Source organism: Emydura macquarii, unplaced genomic scaffold (genome assembly GCF_026122565.2).
Source record: "Emydura macquarii macquarii isolate MOO-44397 ecotype Brisbane River unplaced genomic scaffold, CSIRO-AGI_Emac_v2 contig_915, whole genome shotgun sequence".
Taxonomy (NCBI): domain Eukaryota; kingdom Metazoa; phylum Chordata; order Testudines; family Chelidae; genus Emydura; species Emydura macquarii.
Window position 1 is genome coordinate 1,624,311 of NW_027131052.1, and position 25,885 is coordinate 1,650,195.

At 44.3% G+C, this 25,885-nt stretch overlaps 1 protein-coding gene across 4 annotated transcripts in view; it reads left to right on the plus strand.

Annotated features, from left to right (window-relative positions):
* Nucleotides 1-25,885, plus strand: part of UNC13B (unc-13 homolog B) — a 410,138-nt gene that overhangs the window by 349,185 nt on the left and 35,068 nt on the right. For all 4 annotated transcript variants that reach the window (XM_067543563.1, XM_067543564.1, XM_067543562.1 and 1 more), the window contains 6 exons: nt 5,844-5,970; nt 12,166-12,262; nt 13,050-13,193; nt 13,811-13,888; nt 16,563-16,640; nt 24,623-24,711. In XM_067543563.1, coding sequence (XP_067399664.1) covers nt 5,844-5,970; nt 12,166-12,262; nt 13,050-13,193; nt 13,811-13,888; nt 16,563-16,640; nt 24,623-24,711 — 613 coding nt within the window. The remainder of the gene's footprint in view (nt 1-5,843; nt 5,971-12,165; nt 12,263-13,049; nt 13,194-13,810; nt 13,889-16,562; nt 16,641-24,622; nt 24,712-25,885) is intronic.

Here is a 25,885-nt window from a genome sequence, read left to right on the forward strand (position 1 = left end):
ACAACTGGTTTCTGGTAGGTGACTCTGGACAGGAGGTCAGGTCAGCTAGTCAATAATGCATTCAAAACCCAGAAGTCCTGGGGATCTGCGTGAACAGAGAAAAAGTCCATCTTATCACCCACAAGGACAATAAACTTTATTAGGACAGCATTGGGCTCTGTTTTCACAAGAGCCTTCCTCCCCACAGAAAGATTTCAGACAATGTGCAACCTGATTTCTTGCAGACCAAGGACTACAGTGTGAATGTGCCCATCACTGCTAGGTCACATGGCAGCATGTAATTGTGGCACCCTTTGCCAGGCTTCCTCTATATTGCCTGCAGGCCTGGCTTAATTCAGTCTACTCGTCCAGCAAAGACCATATCAACTCCAAAGTGACCGTCCTCATCAGGATCAATGCCTCCTTCTTTTGGTGGTCAGACCCAGACAAGGTTCAAGCCCCAATCAGGTTTTACTCCACATGGTTACTGAGTACTTTGGTGTCTGTCCATTTGGGCCTCTGCTTTGTGTGTCAGTGGCTCCTCTGAAGTGTGGTGAGCTGTCCTGCTCCCTAGGCAGTCTTCTCTAACAGAGAAAACAAAGGGTCCTTGGGAGTCCTTTGGCCGCCTCCACTTGAACTGTCAGGATCAGTAGTTCTATGCAATGTAGACTCAGATTCTTTTCTGACAGAAAAGCAGTAGGATATAACTTGTGCCATGGCCGCCTTGTGCAGGCTTTTCTTACACCTTCCTCAGAAACAGTTGTAGATGGAAGACTCAGTTAGATGGACAATTGGTCTGATCCAGTTTGGCAATTTCTATGTTCCTTTGATAGGTACTTTTCTTTACCTCATCCCAGATTAAGCTGCCTTGGCAGCTTCCTCCTCTCCTCTGTGGGACTCCAGGCCTTTCAGGACGTGGTGCTAGAAGGGCTGCAGCTCTTGGTGTTTCAATAGCAGCTTTGCCCAGGAGATGATGCAAGTTTTTAACATCTTGGAGCATCAGGAGACAGGAAAAATGGCCCTCCCTATATGTGAGGCTTTGCTGGCGTTGGTTAGAGGTCTAGAACCATGCTGTCTCTACTGCTTTTATCTCAAGGAAACTTAATTTCTTTTACCATGTTCTTGGAGAGGAAGTGGGGGTGCAGGGTTTCAAATGATTTTTTCCAGTATTCTGTGTGTGATTTCTGCTGCAAGTGGGAAATCTAGTGGAAGCTGTAATATGTCTTTGGGGATGGTTTCCAAATGATTGGACATCTCTGAAAGAAAGGCTTATTCTTTGGCATCCCTGAAGCTAAGCTGCAAATGACCAGGCACTTTTGGCGAGATACAAGTTCTGCACCTCTTAAGCCAGAAGAAGAAAGAAACAATTTCTGGAACGGTTTACGGAAAGCTAGGAGGTGCCGGCGTAGGCTGCCATGGATAAAAACCAGTGTCTTAGGTGACATTCCTGAATTGGGAATTTTGGTCTCTCCACTGAGGCCCAGAGTGAAGTTATGGACTTGACTTTTGACAGTGCAGCCCTCTTCAGCTCCAAGATAGATGAGACCTTGGTCAGAATGGCCAGGTCTCAGGGCTTGAGTCAGCCATCTTCCACAAGAAATCTTCATAGTTACAAAAGTTCTCTGTGGGAACTGGTTACTCGACAATCTCTTCCATTATCGTTGGAAGAGACAAAGATGTTTCACCTTGGCTACTTTAGCTACTGATGGTGCTGCTTTTAGCCAGTAGATCTGAGACTATGCCAGGGATCAGTCTTACTCAGATCTTCCTTCTCTGTTATCCCATTCTTTTGGGACTGCAGGTCCTGACTCTCTTTTTCAGGCATGGCAAACCACTGCTTCAGACAGCTGGGCCTTGAAGTGATTCTTGCGCTATAATGTGTGTTTCAAAGTCATGCCCAAGCTAGCCCCCCTTCCACTTTTTCCCACCCGTCAGAGGACAGTCTGTGCAATCAGCAGACCAGAGGTATCTTGGCCACCTGTTCTGTTTGGAAGCAACTGATCCATGGGAATGGAGCATCTCCATAGCTGATAAGAGGGGTTGTAAAGGAGTCATGGGCGGCCACTCAACCTCCTTAGGATGTGGACTTTCTTGCTATGAGTTAGAGCTAACTTTGTCGTGCTTCTGCTTCAGAGTGAGCAAGGAGCCACAGTATGTATGGGATGTCTTTTCTTAACACCAGAGGATGGACTCTTCTAGGTATTTCCTGTTTCCTGTCCTATCCAGAATATAGAGGGAAGATTCATCAGGACAGACCTAGTGGTCTTAGTTACGCCAGCCTGAGCATGACAGATTTGGTTCTCAGCGCTTCCAACCCTCTCCAAAACACTCACTTGGCCTATGTGTCATGATCCCTTGTCCCCACAGGGCAGTGCATCTGGACTTCAAGTCTCTTCCCCTGATAGCATGGCTGCTAGGTTTCTAGGACAGAGTGCCTTAGACTTGCATAAGGAAATCAAAACACTCCTGTTGGAGTCTAAAAGCCTTCCACTGTGGGGCTATGCTGCCAAACTAAACTTGATTAAATGGTTTGCTCAAGGCAGACCGAGGCCTTGATTCAATTTCTGCTGTGGTTCCAGACACCTTAATTTTTCTTCAATGTTTGATGTTGTCAAGTGCATCCCGGACTACCTAGTTGTGCCTAGCATGTCTCTGTGGAAGGGATCTTGGTGTTTGTCCGTGCCCTTGTGAAATATTTTTTAAAAATTTGTACAAATTTGTTCCCTCCCATCCAGGAACGTATGGATCCTTGGGCCTTCAGTTTGATATTTATATAAAGTTTGAGCCCTTGGGGTCTCGCTGTCTGTACTACATCTTGCTGAAGGTCTCATTTTTATTGGCCAGGAGTGGCTCAGAGTTGTAAGTCATGATGGCCAGCACCTTATACTATGCAGTGCGCGAAGACAAGATGATACCTAGGCCTCATCCCAAACTTCTGACTGAAACTGTATCAGATTTTTGTTGTGATCAGTCTGTCTCCTGGCTTGTGCTTTTCCCATAACCACATATCCATCTTTCATAGGTGAGGTAACATATCTTGCATCTCAAGCACTACTGACATCTACTTTGACAGGGCTTGTCATTTAGAAAATTGTATGGTCTCCTTGTTGCCTTTGGAGAAAAACTTACAGCTCAAGCCACATCATCTCAAATGCATCCAGTTGTGTTATAAATTGGCGGCTGCTCCTACGCAGGAATGACTTTTGGCTCTGTCAAGGAGAGCGATGGCAACCCCCGTGGTGCTTCATATAAAAATTAATCAAGTGCTAATTGTCTACTGATTTCCTTCCTCTCGCCAGAGGCATGGAGTGCATTGTTATGGCTATTTCCATCTCCACTCTTAATGCTAAAATCCCTCCATACTTCTTTATTTCTACAGTTATTACTAGAGATGCCAGTAGTTCAGACACTCTGCGGCGGGGCTCCTATCTTTCTTAAACACTAAGGAGATTAAACTAAGGCATGCCTCCATAAATAATTGAGTCAGCCCCACATTTGCCTGCCGCGGTCTAACTACTGTCCACATGTCCACTCGTACTCTGCTGACGCATGTTAACAATTTGTTAATGCACTTTGAGCTGGTCCCATTTCAAAGAGGACTCAATCAAAGCACTCTAATAAATTAACACATGTCAGCTGATGCACACGGACAGTGACACCACAGCAGGCTAAATTCACATCCTAGCTTGCCACGTGTTGACGTAGACAAGCGCTAAGACACAAAAATGCTCTTTTTTTTCACTTCCAAGAAAAATGTCAGTGTTGGAGTGAATAAAGCTTAGCTATCAAGTCATCCTCCCCTGGGGACTTACGTTGTAATTTCCTCCCAAGGAAAGGACTTCTCAATATTATATCTGTCTGGATCTGCTAATTATTATAAAGTAATCCTCGCCCCAAAGAGTACACTTAGACTGAAGTCTGTATTGCCCTCCAATATTACAAAGGTTGTCAAATTCATTAGATTGTTCCATTGTTATATGAATTGGCAAGGCTTGTTGAGTAACTGTGCATGGAAAATTCCTTGATTCTTGTATTTTCTGTTGAGCAGTTAATGGGTGACTTGCCCTTTCTCTCAGTTCATATTGTTTACGTTTCAAAAGAAAGAAGGCAATTTCTTAACAATGTTTTGAAATGGCTGCAAAAAAATCTATGAATTTAGATTAAGATAATCTTTTGCTATTGTGACTGCACCTTACCTACTGTAATCAGGTAACTGATTAGAAAAACTGTTCTGATTGTTGCTCTTTTATATTAAAAGCCAGATGCTCAAATGCCCGGTGCCTGCAGTTGCACATGTATAGCTTATGCACATGTCTACCTGATTTATCAGGTATTTATGCATGGTCCATAAAAGTCAATTGAAAGACTCTCATTGATTTCAATGGGTTTGGTTCAGGCCCCTAGACACCTAACTGCAAAGTCTTTGGGGCACTGCATTGCTAAAAATGTAACAATAAAAAACTAGAAATTTGGACCCAAACAAAAACCTTGGTTTCAAATACCCCATGGCATTGGGAGAACTCAAATCCAGACCCAAACTCTGCACCTCAAATAGAGGCTTCAAACGCTCAAATACAGTGGGATCACGTTAGAAAGAGGATTGTACTCATGGAACCATGGTGGTTAAAGCGAAGCATGTGTCTGATAGAGAAGTATCTTTGCGTATCCCAAAATGGGGGAGGGTTAACTTGAAGATGGATGGTGTTTCTGCGGGCTGAGTTTTCCACAGCTGTAGCAAAGTCTCTATCACCTGCTAGTGATAGTAAGTGGTAATGATGGAACCTCTACAAAAGCAGGTGGTGTCAGAGCACACATAGGTACTAAGACAAAACTCAAGGAAAAGTTCAAGTTTAGGCAGGTTGTTTTCCACTCGGGGCTTGACAAGCAGGCAGGACTAGCTTAAAACCAGTTGACTGCTTTATGGGTAGCCAGTATAAAGAATGCAGGGTAGGAGTAAAATGATCATAAGTGCCCAACCCCTGGGAGCAGGTGACCTGGTGCCTTCTGTACAAATCCTGCTGGAACTGCTGTGAGGAGGGAATTAGTGATCAAGCCATGGTCAGATGAGGGTGCAAGCTGTGCAGCTGAGAACCTTTCCTTTTCCCCTGTGAGTGGCGGAGCTGACTGTATGCCACCACAGAATGATGGAGATACAGAGGAAGAGAGAAGTTTCGTCATGAGACCCCCTTTCTGCACCAACAAGAAGTCTGTTTTCCTGGACTGATAATGAAGCGGCTCCAATGCACTGAGCCAGCAGTGACATCCCAGTATTTCTCCTCTGGTCTGTAGAGACTGAGACAGCTGGATCTGGGAGGTAAAAGCTGCATGCGCAGTAGTGATGAAAATGCCTAGCAGAGCCCCTGTAGAAATCCATACCTAATCCATACTAGCACATCACTAACAAATGAAGGTACAGAACTTAATTCTCTCTGCCCTCCTCTCTTGGGCGCTGCAAGATGGAATATTTTTACCATAATTGAAATCTAGGAGAACACAAATACTATCTCTAGGAATCGTATTATTTCTTTCTTAGGAGGACAAAATCCAGAGCATCTCGTATGAAGAGGAGGGCAGGCCATAAGAAATCATTCTCCTCTTATTGTCATGACAACCAGAAAGGCTTCTATTTTTGAAGTGTTAGATGGAGCTGTACAAAATAACTCCAAAATTCAACCTGCTGAACTGCAAAGAACTCCCAAACGCTATAGAAACCCTAATTGCTGAGATTTCGTGGCATTACAGACGCACATCATGCACTAGTACCGTAGCACATTGCAGATATGTTGTATACAGCCCTGCTGTGACCAGTGCAACTGGAATAATGCTAATTTAACATACCTGACTGCTTGTTTTCTTCCCAACAGACCATGAGAAGCACAGACTGTGTAAAAGTGCAGACTATATGAATTTGCACTTCAAAGTGAAATGGCTGTACAATGAGTATGTTCGCGATCTGCCTGCCTTCAAGGAGAAAGTGCCCGACTATCCAGCGTAAGTCAGTTTTGTTCCCTGTCATAAATTCCATTTCTTGCACCATTTCACACCTTTCCCAGGGTGATCTTTCTACTTTCCCTTAGTCATCCTCATTGCTTTCCAACCTTTACCACCTCCACATTTCTTTGTCTCCATACCTAGAAGCATGCTAGCTTGTTTCAGCTATTCTTGGTATTGTTCTCTCTCCTCCTTACGTACATGACTTTTCATCTCATTGGACAGTAAGTTTCAACTCAATCTCAAGAACCAAAGGGACGGTTTGGAGGGTTGGCCCTGTGGGCCTAGATTTGATTTGGAGGCATCTCTGTTGCATGCTTACAGTATGTTGTTTGGTTACTTTGGGTGGGCCTTGTAATTTCGACTCTAGTCAATTGTTAAACAGCAAATTCTTTGTCTTATCAAACCTTGGTTTCCAAGGACTGCCAGTGAGCACCTCACATTCCTGACAGACTCTGGAGTTCCAGCTAGGGGCTGGCATTTTTCTTTATAGGCACCTTCGTTAGTAAAACAGCGCAGGTGTCTTTAGATGAGACTCCATTGGCACCTTTCCTGGGGCAAGGAGGTCACCTGGGTCCTCACTTCCCCTGGAGCACTTCTGTCCTGATGCCATTTCTCTGTATTGGAGAAGGGTCTGAGCCATCGGACTTGACTAGTTGTGTTCTGGGTTTGATTCAGTGGGTGAGCAGGCCCATCCAGCTGACATAAATCTGTCCCGCAAAGGGCAGAGCTGATTCAGTGCAGGCTCACCTTGGGAGAATCCTGTAAGTATCAACATGAAATACTGCATTGAACAAGGGGGAAAGCAGATAGCCTTGATAATATGGTCTATATCGGGGGGCAGTGAGGCTCACAGAGTTCTACAGTCTGTCCTGCCCGACGGTACAGAGGCATAGTAGCTGGCGATTACAGGTCTCAGATTGCAATATTCGACCTTGTCCTGGGCAGCATGACCTGTCGCTTGGGCTGCCTGTGTGGGCAGCACTGTGGAATTAAAAATGAGGGTGTGCGCCAGCTACCATCTATTACTAACGTTCGGTGTGGCCCTTGGACTCCTAGCAAGTTGTCAGGGCAGCCCTCAGACAGACATGATTTGAACATGCCTCATCTACAAGACATCAGTCAAGCTTGGGAAGTTTGGGACGACTGATATAATGACCAGTTTGAACTATGGGCCTCGGTGACAGATCAGCAGAGCAGTGCGGGGCAGTGTGGTCCTGTGGACAGGACGCTAGCCTGGTTTCTCTTCCGGGCTCTGCCTCTGGGTCAGCGAGCTTTGGGCAGGTCATTTGATTTCTCTATATCTTCGTTTACAGAGCTGTAAAATAAGGATAATGATGCTTCGCTATTTTCCTAAGGAGCTTTGCGATCTACGGGCAAAAAATGTGACCCAGGTGTCACTAAGCAATAGCATTCAGTGCTCTCACCTGCCGGCTCTCTCTGTGGCTTATCTCTCTACAGAGCTCCTATTACCGTGATACTCTGTGCAGTCTCCAGCATCCTCTGATGCTGATCAGTACTAATATTTAAAACACGAAGCATGTAACCAAACACATCTAATGACTATTTCAACCATCTCTCTCTGCTGCCTGTCTCCCGCCCCCACCCTTCAAAAATATCCTTGGGGCTAGCCATAGTAATGTGCTAGCTTCTGCAGACATTGGCATGCTCGGTATTTATTAAATATAACTTCATTAAATACAGAAAATACTTACAATTCTGTACTTCAGCTTTAAACCTAGCAAACTCCTTGCGACGAGTCAAAACGCCATTGTCCAGAGAACAGACTCTTACTGCTCAAAATGAGCGCAGCCCCATCTGCTGTACTTGGCAGTGGAGGAGAACGCTTTTCTGGTAACTCATTTCTGATGGCCTGGAGATTGGGTTGAAAATAAAGTCAAGGTTTTCCAGTGCTGACTCTGAAATCTTTCATTCCCCTTGTTTTCAACAATCCAGCATCAGTTTCTGAAACTGGGTAGAAACACAGCCAGTAGCTGAGCATTAGAGCTTTCGCTTGTCCTCTTGTCCCTTTCAGATGTCAGTGGAAAGATGGAAGGTGTTAATTCCCAAAAGGATGAACTTCTTATTCTTTATCCTTGAAAAATGTTTAATATATCTTTTTTTTAAAATAGACACCTTAGCACACATTAAATCGTGTGGTTGTACCAAAGATTAGTTCTTCTCCCCAGGGTGGAAGGCGTTTCTGCCTTTAATATCGTGACTAAGGCCATGTCTATACTGACGGCGGCAAATTCGCCGCCGCCAGATCAATCTTTCTGGATCGATTGAGCGGTCAGTGTAGACTCACTCAATCAATCAGGAAGTCGACGCTGGTAAACCATCCCCTCAAGTAGTGTAGCGCTGCGTCGACGGGAGCAGCGCAGTGTAGACAGCGCGCAGAAGGGAAGCACAGCAGTCGACGTGAGTTACGCAAGCTACTCTGCGTAGTTTGCGTACCTCCCGTCGACTGCCACCGAATCTCCAGGTAAGTGTAGACCAGGGCTTAGAGTGCACCTGGGGGTACAGGTATCCAATATAATTGTACCTGTTTGGCCTGATCTTGTAAACCTAGTGTCTGTTTTTGCCCCTATAATTTGTAGGCACAGTTGAAAATGCCATTTCAATGACTCAGTACCTGATTTGTAAGCCTTGATTTTGTCTGCAAAGTTCTGGTCATAGAAGCAGAGACCAGGTTCAGGCCAGGTCAAAATTGCAGCCTTTTGCCTTCATTACATCTGTAAAATACAACGATGGCAAATTTCCATTCAGCCAGAAGATACAGCTCCCGTTCATGGTGTTAGGATAGTGCACTACATTTAAGTTTATTCTAAACCAAAACTGTCAAGGGGCTGTAATGACTACATAGTCAAGCTCTCAAAAGTCAGGGAGTGCTGCCTCCTGCATATTCATTATGTCAATCTGTATTGGCATGATCACAGACCATCATTTCCACAGGACCTCTGCGCCGTTCGCTGTGTGAGTTCATAGATTCTAAGGCCAGAAAGGACCATTATGATCATCTAGTCTGACCTTCTGTATAACACAGGCCACAGAGTTAGATGGTGCACAGCAAATAAGTTAAAAAGGTGTGGCATTTATTTTTAGATCACTTATTAAAACAGGCAGGAAGAGGAAGGCGATTGCTCTCTATCAAACAGCATTGAAAAATCTGTGTTTATAAAATGAGTTACTTAATTTTAAAATGGTTTTTGTCAGTGAAGAATCTTATTTTGAAATACTTGCTCTTGGAGAAATGCTCTGTGTAATCCATGCCATTCAGTGAGTGCGCCCCTTCCTCATTCACGGCAAACCCACAACCTCAGCACTGAGGGCCAAATTTTGCCAAATAAATTTAGACTTAGGAACAGCTCTGGATTTATACTGCAGTTGGAAGCAGACTGAGTCTGGGACCTGTGCAAGCAATAGTACCTTGTGTATGAGCACGTTATTAAATATAGCATCACAACACTGAGTGACAAAGGCACAGAGGTAAGATTGCACCTGCAACTAGAACGATAGTGTTTCCAGACCAGGGTTTTATTTTGCAACCTTAATATTCTCTTAGCATAGAGAAAACTATGGAGTTTTGGGGGGGGAGGGTGTAGTCACCCATACCCACACCCCCCCCCTTCCTTTTTACCAAGCTAGACAGCAAAATACCTAACTGACCCTGCATTTGTAAATCACTGTGCTGGCAGTGCTGGGCATCCCACCAGTGGCCAATGGCTTCATGTTCTCACCAGTGCATGTGACACACTTTCTGTGCTGCCCTTTCCTCCTCCAGTGTGTGTGCAGTGCATGTGAAAGGTGCAATGGCTGGCAAGTGATAACTAGTTGGCAGTTCTGCCTCCTTCTATGCCATAAGCAGCAATTAGTAAGTAGCAAACAGCCTGTTTTGTTCAGTGAGCTGTAAGTTTATGGGGCAGTAAGCAATGAAATACAGAAAGCAACTTGCCGCTCAGGACCTCTGCAGGGGATGGGAGACTTTGTAGCTGTTCCCTTGTAAACTGCCTCTGCTTCCATGGGACCTGAGCGCTCTTGCAAAAAATGAGTCATAGTTTAAAAAGCACTATCATGATTTTAAAAAACGAAACGCTAAAAGCAAAAGAATCTTGCAGCCCATGCACAAATCATGACTTTCAAAGCCTCAGAACTACCAGGTCAAAAGCAATTTCACTGAAGATGGAAAGTCCTTGTTTCTGTGAAGGAAATTTTCCCATCATTGCTAACATGGGTCAGCTTGGCTGACAGCTACTTTGGGTAGTACTGGTGTATGCAGGCTGCTGCTGGCGTTTAGCACTGTGTCAGTTACCATTTCCAATATTAACATGTGTGTGCTGTGTATTCCCAAGTGTTAGGGGTATTTAAGGCTAACCAGAGCGCTCTGAGTTATGTGCTCTCTCTCGCTCGCATGTCTCTCACATTATTTCACATTCTTTGTTAATTCAAGCAGCCCATAATTAGCAACATTTGCATGAGCTCGATGGTCTGTTCAGAGAATGTCGTACTCTATTGTGAAGCTCATATAATACTTTTTTATGGATTGAATTCACACATGCCCTTTTTTCCCTTGTTTGTGAATACTGTTTTGTAATATATGAAAATGAGATTTGCTGCAGCAGTACTTAGTACTTACATATAGTAGAACTGTGTAATGAACGCTAAAGAGATGCTTAATTCAGATGAAACCTTAAATGCTATGCTGCTTCTTAATCACCAACAAAAACTCCCCTATGTATTGTTCTGTTGCTTTCAAACAGAGAGAGACCAGGGGTCTGGCTAGCTGAAATGATTGGTTATGGGATACAGATCCTTTCTCCTCTTGTTTGCTGGTTCAGATCCAGCACATCAGCACTGGGACCTATCTGGGCAGTGAATTAGGAATTTAGTCCAGTTCCAAGTGGATAAATGTCCACATTGTAAAGCTACCACCTTGACACCCATTTTTAATAATCTGAGTTTCTGGAGTCTGTTCCATCCTGCTATGCTATTCTCTCCCCGCTGCAGGAAAGGAGATGGGAAAGCATGGGGGAAGCTTGTGCGCCTTCTTCCATGTTCTACCTGTTCGTGGGCTTTGTAGAGCTCCGCTCTACGGGGGTCAATACGGCACCTTTCATATGCACTAAGTTCCCAGGCACTCTCACAAGAGATGTGTCACCAGAATGCGGCTCTCCTGACACTGCTGGTTCTGCATGGCCTGTGTCTCCTATGGGGATAGTATAGGGCCACCAATCAGAAGTTACACTCTGGTTACTCCAGCGTTCTCCCAGACCGTTAATGAATTCGCATGCCAAAGAGCATAGCGGGGACTGTACTTCAACCTAGAAAGCAGTTCCTGCTTCGGGGAGAGGATGCGAGGCTAGCCTAGGGAGCGCACTGGACAGAGGAGAGCAGCATTGGAGTGGAGAAAACTGCCTCCCCCCACTCTCAAAATATGTTCCCGCACCTGGAGACAAAATGGCAGGAAGCTCCAGAGAAGCCTCTTCCTTCTCTTCCTCCCCATACAAATGCTCCTAATGCAGATCCCATGGCGAGAGCTGCAGGCTCAAACAGTAGTGTACCAGAGCAACCTTCTCATCCCATACCTGTATCCCTTAGCTCGGTCCTGGCAGTGGGTGTGGCTGAATCCCACAGAGCCACAGGTAAAGGTCTCACTAGCCCAGTGAGCACTCCCCTCTCAGGGAGGGGGGAAGAGGGCTAGTAACACAAACAAGGAAATAAAAAAAGGAGTAAAAATATGAAAGCAAAAACAGAAACAAGGTTCTGAAGAGTGAGAAAGCAAGAAAGAGAGCGTGAGTGGAGGGAACGCACAAAGTGGGGGAAATGGCAGCCACTGTGCTGAAGGCAATGGTTGTGAAGGGCCCGCATCTGACAATCCCGTGCGTGGGGTCAGGTGAGCCTACTGTTCCTGCCCAGGAGGCAGTGTGGGCACACGTGTAAGAACACCTCAGGTCTTCCTGGGTACACAGACAGATAATGATCAGGCTGGAGTGCCAATGCTGTCTGGCAGTAAATGTGACCAACAAAGCTGGGGAAAGCAAAGTCAGGAGTGGTGTTGTTTTGAAGGCATTTGAATCACAAAGACTCATTGAGTGCTAAGAGGTGGCAATGCCACCAGAGTAGTATTTGCAGCTTAGGCCCTGCAGCTGTTGTGTGTCACACAGTAACTTGCTCTCCTTCCTCTCCCTGTGGCAGATGGTTTGAGCAGTTTGTGATGCAGTGGCTGGATGAGAATGAAGATGTTTCCTTGGAATTCCTGCATGGTGCCCTGGAGAGAGATAAAAAAGATGGGGTATGTCGCTCCCTCGGAAAAGAGGGCCCTTCGCTGTGCCCAGGAATCAAATACTACCACAGCAAATTAGGCGTCTTAATGCAGACACAGCCATTTTAGCTCACTGAACAAGTGGGAAGTTCCTTTATCTTGAGACTTTGTCCCCAGGTCCTCATGAACCATTTTTACCTAATAGGGAGAGCGGAGCAATTCACTTCCATACGCTGCTGCTAATCTGTGTCAGCAAGAGTTTTGGCATTCTCCCATAGCCAGTCATTGACATACACGAAATTAGATACGTATCTAATCGTGACAGTGAAAGTGACCTTAATCCATCTATTCTTTAACCTCACCGAGCGCTCCCGGGGGGGGAGCATGCCAGAAGACTCTGCTGTGATGCACATAACCTGTTTGAATTTGGATGCGAGCACTAATTTGTATTTCTCCATTTAAAAAAAATCCCTGTGCATTCCTTCTTTTTCATTAAACGAAAAGGCAAATGACGCATTTCATTAAGGTCTCAGCAGTGTAATTGCCATTCCCCAGTGGTTAGTCATGTCCCTACCAGCTTTAGACTGCAATTGTCAAAGGGATCGAAGAGGATGGGTTCTTAGAGTACACTGAAAATCAGGTGCCTAACTTCTTTGGCCCCTTTGAAAACTGCATTAATTCTGGGGTGAATGTGTTCTGGTTTGAAGCTACCTAGTACCCAGATAGCAGACAAAGGATAGATGATACCTGGAAATACCAGCTGCCTCTATCAGATCATTTCAAGAATTGAGAAATGACTGTGTGTGTTTTTGTTTAGTTCCAGCAAACATCTGAACATGCTCTGTTCTCCTGCTCGGTGGTGGACGTTTTCACACAGCTCAATCAGAGTTTTGAGATCATTAAGAAGCTTATGTGTCCAGACCCTGTGATCGTTGCTCACTATATGAGGAGGTTTGCTAAGGTAACAGCACTTGCATTTAGCTCTTCCTCTGCCTTCAATTGTATGGAGAACTTCAAAGTATTTTTACAGCTTCTTATTTTTGGTTTTAACTGATAAAACACCCCCGATACAAAAATAAATACATAAAAATTGTAAACACATCTGAGTTTCTCCAAAAAACACCAGAAATGGTTACATGTATGGAAGGGCCTGTCTACGTGGAGCAATAACACACACCACAGGGGTGTGATTGCCAAAGCACACTAATGTGCTGCACATTAATTGGTCCATGTAGACTCTAAAGAGTCCCTAGTGCACTTTAACATAGTGCTGTTTGAAACAATGCTATGTTAAAGCCCCCTGAGGAGCATTGCAGAGAGATTACTCATTACAGTATACACAAAGAGAAAGCCCTTACAATGCTGAATTATCAGACATCTGCATAAAACTCAAAAATTGCTAAAAATAGCCACGCAAAAATGCAATTAATGAACCCTAAAAAACAGAAGCTAAGTGTTTTGGAGACTCTTGTCTACTCTAAGTTCTTGGTTTGATTTTATTTTCATATTCTCCTGCAAACTTCCTGCCTTTCTCCGTGGGAGAGGAGAGTGTCATGTTGTTCACTGATGTTTCTGCAGACAATCGGGAAAGTGCTGATGCAGTATGCTGACATTCTGTCCAAGAGCTTCCAGTCCTACTGCTCCAAGGAGAAATTAGTGAGTAACATTTGATTCCCCTCCCACTCGCCCAGAAACCTAGGCAGCACTGAATCATTCTGCAATAGCTTTAAAGTAGCATGTAAAAGAATCCTCATACTGATGCTGGGAAGCCATAAACCTCATCATTGTCGCTCATATCATCAAACCCCAGTGGTTTTATGGAGTTAACTTTGATTTGCTCACCGGTAAAATAAAGTTGGTCACTCGGTGTGTGTCAGCCTCACCACACCCGGGTCAGAGGGTTTTGCTCTCCATTGAGGAGATAGAAATAAATATTCTACCTTGCAGACTCTGCTGTGATCACCTCCCTCCCCAAGCTGCAGCTGCACATGGAATTGTAGAGAGTAGAGATGGACCATTCCTGTCGGGCCCCGTGCTTGCGCAGTGTGCTTGGCCACGTGACAAGGTGATGGCCAGGGTAGCCTCTGCCTGACTTGCTGGGGTTTGGACTCTTCTCCCCATCTTCTCATTCTGAATCTGGGGAACTGCTTGTGGCAGCTGCTGATACCTTTTCCGAGGGGCCCTTGGAGTGCGGCATCCATCCTACCGTCTAAACCTTGTTTCACAGATATGAACAGAAATAGGCATGGGGCACTCTTAGATCTTTGTGCCTCGTCTGTATCCCACTTGGCTTTCACAAACACCTCCCAGTTTAGTATCCCCTACATCTAACTAACTTGTTGTTCAGCCCCATTTCTAGGTCATTAATGATGGTGTTAAATGAAACTCTCAATGCCTGAAATCTGGATGTCAGGCGCATGCTGTTCTTGATGCTCTTCTTTAATGAAGGCAGGGGAATGCTCCTCCAGCCTTTTCTTAGCAAATGGTTTTTCTCCCATTGTACTTCATGTATTCAGTCTCTGTGCTTGATGTTGTAGGGACACTGCACCAGAGAAGTCAGACTCAGATCAGAGTGGCAGTAAACTTGAGTGATTAACTGCTGCAGCATTCCAGGTGTCACTCAGGGTCATTATTTTGTGTATTTTTCCCTGTGCATTCAATAGGTAATGCAGCTGGTGCTACTCCGAAAGAGTGTAAGAACAAGAATAATGTTGCTCACTCAATTTTCATGTATTTACCAAGATTTTCTCCCATTTCTGCTGCAAGTGCTAATTGATTATACAGGTTTCATTGTTTCTACCCATAATTATTTTCTTCGAGAGAAATAATTTTCCACTATTTTCTTGAGGTAAAGATCACAGCATGCAAATAGATTACACCTGTGTTATTCACAAATGCTTCAAATTTCCTGTAGTTTCTGAACACTGATCTATGCTATTCCCAACCCGATAGCTTTACTGGTTCGATAGAGAGCCTGCCAGGGACACACATAGAATTGGTTTCCATCCATGCTCAGGGAAACTTCCCATTTAATTACCTAAGTTTTCCTTTGCTAATGGCACTCACAAACAGTGATGGCAGCATTGCTGAAGCCGTGAATTCCCCCAAAGAGACTGTGAAGCCAGACTAGTGCTTTTGGACGACATCTGATCCATGCTAACGTGGTGGAAACAGATTCATCTCTGAAAGGAAATGTCCATTCTACACCCCAGTATGTAGACATAACCATGATGATAACAGACTGGGCTGAGACACAGCCATCCGCCAGCTGTGCCGGAGAGGGATGGTCCAAACAAGACCAGCCATTCCACTTCTGTGTATTTTTCTCTGTGCAGTTCAAGAGAACTCAAGTCAGTCTGCAGCATTCTCCTTTTCTTCAAGACCCAAGTCAGTGACCTTCCTTACTTAAGATAGACCAGGCACGGGTTTCTCCATATATGGACAATTGAAAAGCACCCTTACAAAACCCATTGATTAGTAGAAGTAGGGTTGACAAAATCTAGTCCCCTATATAGAAAAGCTTCCATTCAGCTGGAAATGTGGCTCTCTCATCAGGAGTTGTTACTGGAGCAGAGGATAATCAGTCATTGGGTGTTTCTGAGTATTTGATCCAGTGGGGGGCTGTTCACTTGTAGCCAGGCGGATTTGCTCATAAGTCAGAGGCACTTCAAACAGAAGATGTATCTCATCCTCCAAGGATTAATGCCACTTCACCTGTGGCATGGCAACTTTCTAGGTCAGAACTCCACCTCTATGCTAGAAATCCTCCAGACTGCTACTGGGTGCAATTGTCAATTCAAACACGTCCATGGGTACCGTGTTCAGAGGAGGGATTTTGAATGAGGCAGTCTGAACTGGATCAGGGCACCCCTTCTCCCTTCAGCCCTAGCTGAGTCCCACCCTAGAGATGTTTGGGTTTGCTACATAGAGCCCAGTAATTGCAAACTGGAGGATCTTGAGAAGATCTAAGTTTTTCCCCCTCACTGACACGTGAATTTCTGTGCTTGGCCATCTCAGTCTGCAGAGTTCCCTCCCTGAACTCTTGCAGGAGGACAGCTGCTGGCTGTCTCCCTGCTCAGCCAGTTGTCTACTGGAGCAGTCCATTAACCACGGATTGGCATTTCTGCAAGCAGCTGCCCCCTTTTCAGGCTGGAAAGAGGGGCTTTCCTTCTTAGCTTTGTTAGCATTGAAATCCGCACCGGCTCTTCTTCTTCATTTACACAGGATGATTATGCTGGGGGAAATCCTAGCACTGGCTATACCAGTGAAAAAGCAAATAATACTGTTGTCACCCTAATCGGTAACAAGACTTTGCCATTGCCTCCTTCAGCCCTGCATCCTGATGAACAACATTCAGCAGCTGAGGGTGCAGCTAGAGAAGATGTTTGAGGCCATGGGTGCTAAGGAGGTAAGGGTACTAAAACTGGCTATTTATGACCATTACTACTGCACCGTTGTTATTTACCTGGAGCCCCCAGTCAAGGATAGGGCCCCATTTCTCTAGGTGCCCTGCTATCAGAGTGAAAGGATAGTTTTTGCCCTGAAAATCTTTGTCTAATTTAACACAAAACATAACAGCAGGCTTTTCAAACAACAGAAAGGAGTGGGGAAGGGAGGACGGACAAGGGAAACCGTAACAAGAACATGCATTAATGTAGGCTGGACATAGGCACAACAAGGTGTTTTCAAGTCTGTTTTTTAAATAAGATATGAATGTCAACAAGTTCTCCACATTATGGGCATAAGTCATCTTCTATAGTGTGTAAATGAAGGTCAGTAGCTTGGCTGGGACTAAATGACCTACATTTAATATATTCTAAGCACACAAATGCTGTGTAATGCACTCTGTCTCATTCTTTGGATCACTAGGGAAGTGTTTGCCAACATAGATTCATTGCCCGGTTCTTGTTAATGTTTTGTTCAGAGGGTAGCAGGTTTTAGAGACATGAAAGAATTGTGTGTGGTGTTGCTTGTGGAGAGGATGCTCGGATATAATCTGTACCTTTATTTCTCTTTTCATTGCTTTTCAAGACTCCAGATGATGAAGAGAAGGAGGCTGCTCATGTTAGGAAAAAATCTTTGTCAGCGCCTTCGGGCATTCTCTGTCGTTTTAATCCCGTGTGCTAGTCTGCATGCCACGAGGGTAGCATGGGGGGCATTTCACTGACCTATAGTTCAGTTTTTTGACTCAGCACTGTTGTTGCCAAGTCTTTCTGGTGCTCAGTGGCATGATTCTAAGAAGTGACAGAGCCTGTTTTTTAAAAAAGCCTCCCTAAACGTTTCACTGGCTAATGCAAAAATAACAGCAAAGAGTTTTCTTCACAGTGGAGCACAGTTCTCCTCGAACCCAGACTTGTGTGTGGCACAGGGTTTTAGAATTGGGTGCACCCAGCCTTGCTGTTATATCAGTAATGGCCACGGAGGGCCAGTTTTTCAGGCAAGGTGCTCTCATGATGTATGTGAATGATTTTATGAAGGCATCACTCACAGGTACAGGGGGTCACCACCAAGAAATCAGAATTTGCCAAGTTACCCAGCAGTGCCGTCTGGTATCTACAGTATTTCCCTCTACTCACAGTGGGAAATGACACAGTATCTCAAATGCCTGGTGGCAAACTGCTGAGTGATTTAATGAGGCTTGGGAAGGGTGCATCTTTCAGCACCGAATGTCAAGAATGCCTATCCCAGCACTTTGCCAGTTAGATGAGAAATCCTAGGAGGGTTTCAGCTTGCACCACAGGGTCCCAGGAGAGTCCTGTGGCCGGCACTGGTGGTGTGTGAACCTCTTTGTTTTAACACTCATTCGTTACTCATGCATTATGACTCACCACTTTCTGAGCATATAAGATCACATGCATGAAATGACAAGAGCATATAGAACTGTTTGGTGTAAGGCACAGTGCAGTATGTGTAATGTGTTGGAGTATTTAGGGCACATATGTTCATCACTTTTGAAAACATGGAAGCATAGGCAATAACACTCAACATCTGTCCAGACAGTCAGTGCCTGAGGTGCCTAGACTCTAGCTGGAACAGGAATGCAGATCTCACGTGTGATAACACAAGGCAATCAGCTGGAACAAAAGTACATTTATATAAAAATGCATGGATCTGCCAGGATCTTCCTGAGCTCCCTCTGCTGGAAGCTTCTCTCTCCCAGCCCAACTTGCCTCTTTGCTGCATCTTCCATTGAAAGCCACCTACTCCTGTGGTGAGATGAAAATGGCTGAGTGACTGCAGGCTCTTCAGCAGCCTCCCTGCACTGTGGGATTATACAAGGAGGCGGAGATGTGCTGGGAGCTCTGTCTCAAACCCTGTGACTCACTGCCTGGGAGCTAGTAAACCTTGGGAGAAAAAGAATGCAGATGACATGTTGAGTAACTGGAATTTTGTTTGCTCAATATATTAGAGTTTTCTTGAGCGTGAAATTCTTTGCTAAATGACATTTGTTCACCTCATCCAGCCGCTGCTGTTTACCAGAAATACTTGATTTAATTTGAGCTGGGTACCTGAAATAGCTGGCCTCCCCAAGGTTTCCCTCTTGGTATGCATTTTGTACTTTGCTGCATAGATTAAAACCCTGCCAGATCCTTGGTTTTGCTAGACTAGACTGCCTAGTTCTAGTTTATTTAGTGGATACTCTGATAGTGATTAGATCTGGCTAGTGAGTATCCGTTAGTGAGATGACGACTCTGAAAATAGAGTTAATTATGTGTTCTGGAAATACCTCATGTTGTGCGAGTTTTTATCTTCTCCTTCGAGAAGGACAATTTCTTACTTCCTGTTTACAAGAGATGCCCTGCAGCATCCATATGTCATACAGAGGTTAGCACTAAAAGGTAAACATTGACCTTACTGCTCTATAGAAAGCAATAAGAAGAGCTGTTTTCCAGCAGGAATAAGAAAATGTCATGGTGAGGTGACATCGGTGCTCTAGGTAAATGTTTGCTTTTTTGTTACCCAACGTATTGTAGAGACGTGACAGCACCGAGACAGTTTTCCTATAGTTATACTAAAAAATTAGGAGTTGCAGGTAGACAAATTACATACATTGGGAGTTGCAGGTTGTGAAAGATTAAATGAAGTTAAGATAGCATACACTTTTGATTGCTTCAGCTGCTTTCTGTTCACGTAATCCATCTCCACATGGAGTCCTATGCATATTATAAACCTCTGACCAGGTTTCCAATAGTTCTTCCTTCTCTTCCCATAGAGAAATCCCATCCCTGCCCACATTCCTCTTACTCTCCCCAAAAAATCACCCAAGTATAGAAGGTGTGGGGTAAGGCAAAATTCAGTCCTAAACCACTGGGTTTAATATCCAGTATCTTGTGACCCACATCAGGTAGAAGCTGGAGCACAAAAGATCCAGACAATCCTACTTCCAGTGGAGTACTACCCTGGTTTTCCAACTTGGAAGGTCCCAAGAGATCCCTCATTCAAACTACATTACAATTGTGATAGGAAAGCATTTTTAGATCATGTTTAGAGTTTTATAACACTTTATTTTTCTCCCTTTGAGCCCTGTGCAGTGGATCTCATGCTGCTAGAACAACTTAACTTAGAGGCGTACAAATATTATCAATGCAGCTTCTAAAATCCTCAGTCAGGTGTTTGGGCAAAATAGTGTTTCTGAAATTATTTTTAGTGGTAAAAGCATAATGGTGATTTGGGGTATATGTTGTATGTAGGCACAGATTCTATGGCAATGGCAGTCATATGTTCACTATTAGGACTGACATGACTTTGGAGTAGCTCATAGAATTCACTCATTCTTTCACTAATGCATAATGATGTTTTTCTGAAAGATTTGCTCTAGGAATTATTTTGGGGAAATTCTCATGCCTGTGTTCTACAAAGGTCAGACTAGATCAGTGGTCCCCAAACTTTTTACTCCATGCCCCCCTTACCCTTGCCCGCATCCCATGCCCCTCCAGCTGGGGGCTGGGAGCAGGGCCATGGTTGGGGCCAGGAGCTGGGGCTGGGAGCAGGACTGCACTCAATGCCACAGGCCAGAGTTTGAGGACCTCTGAACTAGATTATCACAATGGTCCTTTCTGGCCCTGGAATCTGAATATCTGTGAATGTGGCAGTCGTAAATTCATGCAAGTAAAGCATTCATGCTACCTGTGCTATCCTGTACTTGCTCTTCACCCCTCATGTTCTACAGACCCCTGCTTGGGAATGGTACAAGCAGTGGGCAGTGTAATACTTTCTATTTTCATTCATCAGGAATGACTTTGCAGCCCACTCATTGCCTTCTTCTGCCTTTCACAAGTTATGCAATCATTAACTTCTGCAGGATAAAACCCCATGTGCCGCGCTGCCCACTGTCACAGATTCTCAAGGTGCTGCAGAAGCCCAATTAAAAAGGTGTAAAAACTCTTTTTTATAAAGTACCAGCCTCCCAGGGAAAATATCAGAGAATCGTATTATTTATTGATCCTTAGAATAAGGGCTTGAGTAGCAGACTTGTCTTCCTCCAGTTTTCATGCTATCAGCTAAACTGTCTGATAAATGCTCCAGAAAAACACTCTCTTCTTAGTGTTCAGCCAGATTTATCCCTCATCTTAAATCCTCAGTCATCTGTATGACAAACCCCAGGATACCCGAAGAACAGCCATGACTTTGTTATAAGAGCTGTGGGGAAGCATTTCTTGGGTCCAGGCTCCTGCTAAAAACTTCTCCTTATCCAGCTAAATTCTTCAGTCTTGTAAGACTGCTGTCTAATCCACACTAGAGTTAGAAATACATACTGCTGGCTTTCCTCAGCCCTCCGCCTTCTCCCTTTCCTGAAAGGTGGGGGAGCAGTGAGTGATACTAGGGACCGTGTGACATAAGCCTACATAAAGATAAAAATCAATGTATTTTAATGACGTTCTGGGGGTTCCATCGGTTTAGGTTATCAAAAAGAAGTGCAAGAGGTGTCTTGATAAGTGTGTAAGTACCTCAGCGGGGAGAAAGTACTGCTGCCAAAGGCATGACAAGAATCAGTAGGTGGAAGTTAGAGCCAGACAAAATCAAATGAGAAGTGAGGCACAAATTGTTAACAGCAAGGGTGGTTAAAGTACCATGGGAAGTGATAGAGTCTCCATTGCTTGATGTCTTCAAATAAAACCTGGATGCCTCATCTCTGAAAATAGGGATAATGCTTCCGGGCTTCACACGAGTGTTGCGAGTCTCAGTGAATTGTCTGTATGCTGCTTTTAGATCCTCAAATAAGATGTTGTGGAGGTGCCACGTATTGTCCCTACTAGAATTAGAGCATTTGTTCAGAATTAAGCACCATGTAGTATAGGCTGTACCGCGTTTCGTAGAAAGGGAACGTTTTTATTAGCTTTCTTTCTCAGCATCTCGCTCCATGCACCCCGAGTGGGGGAGATTGTAAGGCTCCATAAGGCAGTGCTATACTGTGGCATTCCAGCAGAAATGCCATGGTCATGATATGCATTACAATGATCCAACTTTCTAATATGTCTTCCTGCTCCTCTCTGCAAGCCTGGTTTATTGTGCAGTTCAAGTGACATTGCCTGTTATCATGGAGAGCTGATACACTTAAAATTCATTGGCTGAGCAGCAAAGCAGACAGTCAGGAGCCTTTATCAGTACTTTCCCATATTGGCAGAGAATAGTTTCTGGTGACACTGGAAGCTGAAGGAAGTCAATGAAGAACTGTAACTTGTATCTAATTCAGATACAGAAATAGTAGTAGGGACAGGTTTCACACCCTTCTAATGGACTTCAGTCACATTCAGTTAATCCCCTGCGGTTTGTTTCAAGCCAGGAAATGCCAGTGTCAGCCATTAAGGATTTGTTAAGACATTATCTAGACTTTTCCTTCTTACATCTTAGTAGCTGTTCAGAAGAATCAAAATCTCCATGATGACAAAGGACTTTTCTGGCACTGAGCTGAGCACCAAGGCTGGCTTTCCTTCCATTATCACTTAGCAGCTACTAATGTGTAAGAAGGAAAAAGCTAGAAACATTTTTAATCAGTGTCAGCAGCAGTCTTGTTAATTGCACCTGAAGAGGTGGGTTGTCAGTCTAGAGGAGACAGTGGTTTACAGGGATCTGAGTTTGAGTCTGCAGCCCGTGGCCAGAAGCGCTGGAAAGGCCTGCGTGTTCATCCCCGGGCGAAGTGTTGTTCCTTCGCTATCCCTGCTAGCCAGTACAAAGCTTGGTGTGATAGGCTGCAGAGGGAGCCATATTTTGATCTCTGACAGGAGGGGAGGGTCACTGCGACAAGAATAGAAGAGGCAAGGTAAGAGGCAGCCTGGATACTCAATGCATCCTCTATAGTAACGTCCCACAGTAAAATAACTCCTTAGTTACACAGTGCATGAGCTCATCGTTCCAAGGGCCGTGAGATGCAGTGTGCCATCACTGTCACAGATGCTGACCTAAATATATCCTGCAGATTCAGTACACACCCAGCCTGTAGCTATGAAAAAAATAGCAGAATATAAGGAGTGGTAGGTGATCAGAACCAGTTTCTGCTGGCTTGTATTAGCAGAAGGCTGATCCTTTAGCTCAACTGGCAAAGCATTTATCTGAAATGTTATGGTGAGTCAGGGGCTCATCCTGAATCCCACTCCCCCAGACGGTGCGCTGAGCTCAGGGGTGCTGTAAATTACTCATTCTGCGCTGGAGTGTGTGTAAACTGATGGTGTCTTACTTGCCTGGGAAATGGAAGGATGGAGGGGTGGGATTGGAAGAAAAGCAACCACAAGAAGGCTGTATAGCCTGTCAGTTGGGCCCAAAGTCTCTAATTAGCATGATTAGATCAGGAGGCTATCTTCATTGCCGCCTGTGTGGCGAAATAATTACACGTGGAATAAAATTACAAACTCACATTAATAAAGCGAGGAAGTTACTGCAGACAGCGCGTAACTCCTGAGACTCCTAAATAAACCAACAGCTGCTGTTTCTTGTTATGTTTTTTTAAACTATCTAGAAGTCTGGTAAGCACACTTTCTGACACCTAATAAAGTCTGGATTTTCCCAGCTAGCTTACTAAAGGGAAAGGAGTAAATCCCATTCCATATCTCTGTATTTCCCTAGAGGCTTTGCTCTCTGTGATTGATGCTAAAGAAAATAAGCAGGGCTCCAACACAGAATGTGGTAGCAGGAACTCCTGTTGTATTTAATTCTCTCTAACTCAATACTGGGATTTTACCCTAGAAACCTAAATCCCTGAATTCTAGCCACTATGCTGCCAAGTGCCATCACAACGAGTGATTGTATTGGTGAACAGATGGTCTACGTTTGAGGTCAGGCTGGAGTTCAAGTCCCAATTCACAAACAGTGGAGGAATTTTATTTATGTTTAAGAACCAGAAGCACTGATGTAACAAGAAGTTATTTCTTACATTCATATAGCCTTTTTCAGCCCAAAGGATTCTAAAGCACTGTCCAACTGTGCATGTGCAGGCATTACTGCCCTGTTGAAATGTAACCACCTCAAGGCTGGAGAGTGGCAACCAGCATAAAGCACACTGCACAAATGCAGAAGAGGGAAATGATTGGCTATGGATGGTGGAGCAAACCAGGACTCTAATGGCAGGTGTCAAGAGATCATTGACATTCGTGCAGTGCAGGCAGGATCTCTGTTTTTAATGTCTCCGCCAAAAGACTCGCACACAGTGAACTTGATTGTATCTCAGTCTAATTCAGGAGTATGTATGGCTGATCACTAAGGGGCCGGATCTTCACGTGCTCACGATCCACAACTGGGTCCATATTTTCAAAAGTGCTCAGCACACAACAGCTCCCTTTGTGAAACTTATGACCAGATTTTCACAAGAGTGGGGACCTGATGTTTGAGCACCTGAAAATATGGCTGTATGCTCTTTGTTCCACTATACCACAGTCTGTGAAGGGGGAAGGTGACACAGCTACTCTCAAACTCATGCATGGAGAGACAAACACCAGTAAAAAGCCTCATTTTAAAGAAGCCAGTCTTAGATTAAATCTGTAGCAATGAGAAGACTCAGAACCCAAAGGTATATATTTCCGTAACACGACACAGTCTGGGTTCTGTGCCTGCTGGGTCATAAAGGTTTAAATGTTCCTTTATTTCTTAACTCCACGAGTATCAGCAAAAAGGACTAACTTTGGGAAAGGGTGGTGGAGTCTAGGAGCCAAAGTAAGTTTTGTACATGGCTCCCAAGTTCTATGGGGAAGTCTCTAGTGGTTCTGTCCCTGCCTCCAGAGCAGCTGGCCATGAAGCTCTACAGTGGTGCCTGGGAAAGGATGCTAGTAAACAAAATTTTGAGGATAATGTTTTATGTGCTTATCTATCATTTAGTCAACAGTGGCTAATGACACTTTGGGGAACAGTAAACCAACCTCCACTTTCCAGCTAAGCACTCGACTTCCCTTTCCTTCACAGCTGGACCCAGAAGCAAGTGACAATCTCAAAGAGCTCCAAGTGAAACTGAACAATGTTTTGGATGAACTTAGTGTTGTGTTTGGTAACAGGTGAGTTACATCTAGCTTCTATAGCCATGGAAATATTCCTTTCTTTCAGCTCCAACTGCATCTCTCAGGAGGTTGAGAGAGAGAAAAGTAAAACACATGGCAATTGCACAGTGTTTTTCTGTTTTAAAACAAATTCATGGCCCTGAATTTGTTTAATTCTTCATGTGCTGAGATCATATGAAAATCTGAGAAACTTTCAGAAAATGACAGCTGTTGTGTTCATTGCTCTGCCTAGGATCTAACATGAGAATCTCTGAACTCTGAAATGTATTTGGATTACTTATATTGCTGCTGCTGCTAATAGCACTCGTGTCTCTGGGAGGAATGAGCCCTGCTCTTCATTGTCTGAAAACAGTTTCCAGTTTCACATTCAAAGAGATACTCCTGTTTACATGCAAACATTCTGTTGTTAAGGATGAAACAGCTCAGTGCTTTCTGATTGTTAAATGAGTATTGAAATAGGAAGGAAATTGGCTGAGTTTGTGATTGACACTAGGACTCAGTACTCTGGTGTTGCGAAGGTTGTCACTTTTTTACAGGCTGGCCAGTCTCTGTTGGCACAAGCACCAGAATTGTTGCTAGTTGCAATTAAATGCTTTATTTCAAAATCAGAGAGACAGTTTTACTGTGGCAAAGAATGTGCCTCACCTATCACCGCTCTACAGTGAGCACAAAAGGTGCAGCTTACGCAAGACTGGAAGCCTAAATGCTCTGTCTTCACCTTTTCCGAATGTTCTGGTCTCTGTATGGAGGCATGGATTGAGTATAAAGTGGCCATCAATAAATTTAGGCTGCAGATTAGAAAAAGCCTAACCATCAGAGGAGGTAGGTTCTGGAGGAGTAGTGGGGGAAAACAACCTAACTATTTTTAAGTGGAGCTAGATAAATTTATGAATGGGATTATAGGATGGGGTGGCTTGATCCAGGAGGTCTGTACAGTCCTATGTTCCTAGGTAGAATGTCCCCAAACTGATCCAGTCTGTTGATTTTTGAAAATAACTATTCCCCACAATAAGATCTGTTCATCTCATCTGTGCCCTGTCAAAGGATGAATGCAGGCACATACAGTAGTGTAGATTCTACATGGATGATGGGAATAAAAACTCACCCTGACTGCTCTCCTTCCCACCCATAAATGTGTAGTATTTTATGGGACTTGTTGACATACAGCTGC